Below are 4,931 nucleotides of genomic sequence, written 5' to 3' on the forward strand. Positions count from 1 at the left end.
GTGAGAGACGGAGAGGGAGAGGAGGGGGGAGAGAGACAGGAAGAGAGAGAGGAGGAGAGACAGGGGGGTGAGAGGTGGAGAGGGAGAGGGGGAGGGGGAGAGTGACAGAGGGAGAGATAGACGGGGAGAGAGAGAGACGGGAGATAGAGAGACGGGGAGAGAGACGGGGGAGAGAGATGGGAGAGAGAGACGGGGGAGAGAGAGACGGGGAGAGAGAGACGGGAGAGAGAGACGGGGAGAGAGAGACGGGGGGAGAGAGAGACGGGGGGAGAGAGAGACGGGGGGAGAGAGAGACGGGGGAGAGAGAGACGGGGGGAAAGAGACGGGGAGAGAGAGTGTGTTTACTTGTGTGTGTGTGTATATATGTGTGTGTGTGTGTGTGTGTGTCTGTGTGTGCCTGTGTGTGTGTGTATATATGTGTGTGTGTGTGCGCGCCTGTGTGTGTGCCTGTGTGTGTGTGTATATATGTGTGTGTGTGTGTGCGCGCCTGTGTGTGTGCCTGTGTGTGTGTGTGTGTGTATATATGTGTGTGTGTGTGTGTGCCTGCGTGTGTGCCTGCGTGTGTGTGTGTGCCTGCGTGTGTGTGTGTGTGTAACTGTGTGTGTGTGTGTGTGTGTAACTGTTTTGTGTGTGTGTGTGTGTGTGTGTGTGTGTGTGTGTGTGTGTGTAACTGTTCGTGTGTGTGTGTGTGTGTGTGTGTGTATCTGTGTGTGTATCTGTGTGTGTATCTGTGTGTGTGTGTGTATCTGTGTGTGTGTATCTGTGTATCTGTGTGTGTGTGTGCCTGCGTGTATGTGTGTGTGTGCCTGCGTGTATGTGTGTGTGTGTGTGTGCCTGTGTGTGTGTGTGTGTGGTGTGTGTGTGTGGTGTAGTTAACTGTGTGTGTGTGTGTGGTGTAACTGTACTGTCGGGTGTTACCTGCCACGTCGGTGTATTCTCCCTCCTTGAGTACTGAGGCGGAGCCGAAGTCCAGCAGCAGGACGTTGTGATTGGTCAGTTGGACCAGGATGTTTTCAGGTTTCAGGTCTCTGTGGACCACGCCCCTGGAGTGGCAGTGGAGCAGAGCAGACACCACCTACACACACACACACACACACACACACACACACACACACACACACACACACACACACACACACATCACAGAAAAGTGTGTGTGGCCGGTCAGTATCAGGTGTGTGTGCATCGTCATTTCCGTTCACAACTGCTGTGCGGTTTGTTGCTACTTTGGTGCTAACATTATTTTGCTACCCGCTAAACTTTACGGTTTTAACTTTAAAAATGTTAATTACCGTTTTATATTTTTATTTTTCCCTCTGTAAACTTTTTTCATTCAACTTTTTCACCTCGTAAGGTTTTATCTGGTTCGTCAGGACCTCCACCAGCCGAAGCTAAGTAGTAATTAACATGATGCCTTCTGATTACAGTCGCTGTTCTCATAATATACAGGAGAACGATCGCCCTTATGGTGAGGATAGCTGTGCCTGCAAGCCCAGCTTCAGACGCAATCGTAGGCAAGGGTCATTTCAGTGTAGGAAAGCATGAAACAGCGTCTGTGCCACAGCCTTCCCTGTGGCTCAGTTGGTAGAGCATGGTGTTTGCAACGCCAGGGTTGTGGGTTCGATTCCCACGGGGGGCCAGTACAAAGAAAGAAATGTATGAAATGTATGCATTAACTACTGTAAGTTGCTCTGGATAAGAGCCTCTGCTAAATTACTAAAATGTAAATGTAAAATGTAAGTACAGATAGTATAAATCCCCTCGCGCAGCCCCCGTCGCCAGACAACTTTCTCATGGCTTCTGGAGGGAAACGCTGTAGAATGCTCAACCGGTGTCGCTCATTCAGCTGACAGAAACTTTCAACCGGTTCTCCTCATTAATCAGCAGGTCCGAGTCAGAGGCCGAGCCTTCTCTGGCCTCTACTCCTCCCGTTACGGGGTCTGAGACGCCGAAGGCTCCCACCATTATCTCTGACAAATTGAAAACCCCTAGTCATTGGCCACTCCATAACCCGCAGTAGTAGACTTTTAAAACGAATCATCCAGCGATCATACACTGTTTACCGGGGGCAGGGCTACCGACGTTAAGGCTAATCTAAAGATGGTCCTGGCTAAGATTAAAACTGGCGAGTGTAGAGAGTATAGAAGATATTGTTATCCACGTCGGCACCAACGATGTTAGGATGAAACAGCCAGAGGTCACCAAGCGCAACATAGCTTCAGCATGTAAATCAGCTAGAAAGATGTGTCGGCATCGATTAATTGTCTCTGGCCCCCTCCCAGTTAGGGGGAGTGATGAGCTCTACGGCAGAGTCCTCACAACTCAATCGCTGGTTGAAAACTGGTTTTCTGCCCCTCCCAAAAGATAGAATTTGTAGATAATTGGCCCTCTGTCTGGGACTCACCCACAAACAGGACCAAGCCTGGCTGTTGAGGAGTGACGGACTCCATCCTAGCTGGAGGGGTGCTCTCATCTTATCTACGAACATAGACAGGGCTCTAACTCCTCTAGCTCCACAATGAAATAGGGTGCAGGCCAGGCAGCAGGCTGTTAGCCAGCCTGCCAGCTTAGTGGAGTCTGCCACTAGCACAGTCAGCGTAGTCAGCTCAGCTTTCCCCATTGAGACCGTTGTCTGTGCCTCGACCTAGGTTGGGCAAAACTAAACATGGCGGTTTGGTTCGCCTTAGCAATCTCACTGGAATAAAGACCTCCTCCATTCCTGCCATTATTGGAAGAGATTGTGATACCTCACATCTCAAAATAGGACTACTTAATGTTAGATCCCTCACTTCCAAGGCAGTCATAGTCAATGAACTAATCACTGATCATAATCTTGATGTGATTGGGCCTGACTGAAACATGGCTTAAGCCTGATGAATTTACTGTGTTAAATGAGGCCTCTCCTCCTGGTTACACTAGTGACCATACCCCCCGTGCATCCGGCAAACGTGGAGGTGTGCTAACATTTACGATAGCAAATTTCAATTACAAAAAAAAAACAATGACTGCGTTTTCATCTTTTGAGCTTCTAGTCATGAAATCTATGCAGCCTACTCAATCACTTTTTTATAGCTACTGTTTACAGGCCTCCTGGGCCATATACAGCGTTCCTCACTGAGTTCCCTGAATTCCTATCGGACCTTGTAGTCATCGCAGATAATATCTAATTTTTGGTGACTTTAATATTCACATGGAAAAGTCCACAGACCCACTCCAAAAGGCTTCGGAGCCATCATCGACTCAGTGGGTTTTGTCCAACATGTCTCCGGACCTACTCACTGCCACAGTCATACTCTGGACCTTAGTTTTGTCCCGTGGAATAAATGTTGTGGATCTTAATGTTTTTCCTCATAATCCTGGACTATCGGAACCACCATTTATTACGTTTGCAATCGCAACAAATAATCTGCTCAGACCCCAACCAAGGATCATCAACCCAAGGACGTCAGAGGACAAAAATCAGTTAACGAGGAACTAAATTTAACCTTGTGTAATACTCTAGATGCAGTTGCACCCTCTGAAAACAAAAAACATTTGTCATAAGAAACTAGCTCCCTGGTATACAGAAAATACACGAGGTCTGAAGCAAGCTTCCAGAAAATTGGAACGGAAATGGGCGCTCCACCAAACTGGAAGTCTTCCGACTAGCTTGAAAGACAGTACAGTATCGAAGAGCCCTCACTGCTGCTCCATCATCCTATTTTTCCAACCTAATTGAGGAGAATAAGAACAATCCGAAATGTATTTTTGATACTTCGCAAAGCCAACTAAAAAGCAGCATTCCCCAAGAGAGGATGGCTTTTCACTTCAGCAGTGATAAATTCATGAACTTCTTTGACGAAAAAGATCATGATCAATAGAAAGCAAATTGCGTATTTCTTCAAAGCTCAGTTGTCCTCAGTCTGCACAACACTGCCAGGACCTAGGACTCAATCGAGACACTAACGTTTTTTTTAATCCTATATCTCTTGACACATCATGAAAATAGTAATGGCCTCTAAACTGTCAAGCTGCATACTGGACCCTATTCCAACGAACTACTGAAAGATCTACTTCCTGTGCTTGGCCCTCCTATGTTGAACATAATAAACGGCTCTCTATCCACCAGATGTGAACCAAACTCACTAAAAGTAAAGCCTTCCTAGATTCCTGCCCTTTCTAGGGAGTTTTTCCTAGCCACCGTGCTTCTACAACCTGCATACTTGCGGTTTGGGGTTTTAGGCTGGGTTTCTGTACAGTGACATCGGCTGATGTAAAAAAGGGCTTTATAAATTACGATTGATTGATTGATTAGTGGTGTGATTGATTGGTTGGTTGATTGATTGGTTGATTGGTTGATTGATTGATTGATTGATTGTTGATTGATTTGATTGATTGATTGATTGATTGTGTGTGTGATTCTGACCTGCTGCATCACATGACGTGCCATCCCTTCCTCCAAGTAGCCACTCCCTCCTGCATATAATTAAAGAGATCCAAGCAGGGGATTGGACGCTCTAGAACCAGCAGATATATGCCTGCCCCCTCTGGCCCTGGCATCCAATAGTAGTCAAGGAGTTGGGCCACGCTCTACACTGGGCAAGCGACACACCTGCTGCAGCAACGCGATCTCCAATGGCAACACATCTTTGCTCTCCGACTGCACAACACACACACAGAACACACACACACACATACAGAACACACACACACACACACACACACACACACACACTTCTATGATTAGCTCCTGTTCCATGCTACTTCATCAGTAACTGGTATAACTCAGACAGGCTGCTTCCCAAATGGCACCCTATTCCCTTTATAGAGCCCTATGGGCCCTGGTCAAAAGTAATGGCACCTTATTCCCTTTATAGAGCTGTATGGGCCCTGGAAAAAAAATGGCACCCTATTCCCTTTATAGAGTCCTATGGACCCTGGTCAGAAGTAGT

At 47.2% G+C, this 4,931-nt stretch overlaps 1 protein-coding gene across 1 annotated transcript in view; it reads right to left on the reverse strand.

The window, feature by feature from the left end:
- Positions 1-4,437, reverse strand: part of LOC115169274 (serine/threonine-protein kinase pim-2-like) — an 11,023-nt gene extending 6,586 nt beyond the window's left edge. Inside the window, exons 1-2 of the mRNA XM_029724732.1 lie at positions 4,406-4,437; positions 919-1,075 (exon numbers count right to left, since the gene is read on the reverse strand). Of these exons, the coding sequence (XP_029580592.1) occupies positions 919-1,075; positions 4,406-4,429 (181 nt within the window). The 5' untranslated portion in view covers positions 4,430-4,437. The remainder of the gene's footprint in view (positions 1-918; positions 1,076-4,405) is intronic.
- Between the last annotated feature and the right edge of the window lie 494 nt (positions 4,438-4,931).

Source organism: Salmo trutta, chromosome 31, assembly GCF_901001165.1.
Source record: "Salmo trutta chromosome 31, fSalTru1.1, whole genome shotgun sequence".
Lineage (NCBI taxonomy): Eukaryota > Metazoa > Chordata > Actinopteri > Salmoniformes > Salmonidae > Salmo > Salmo trutta.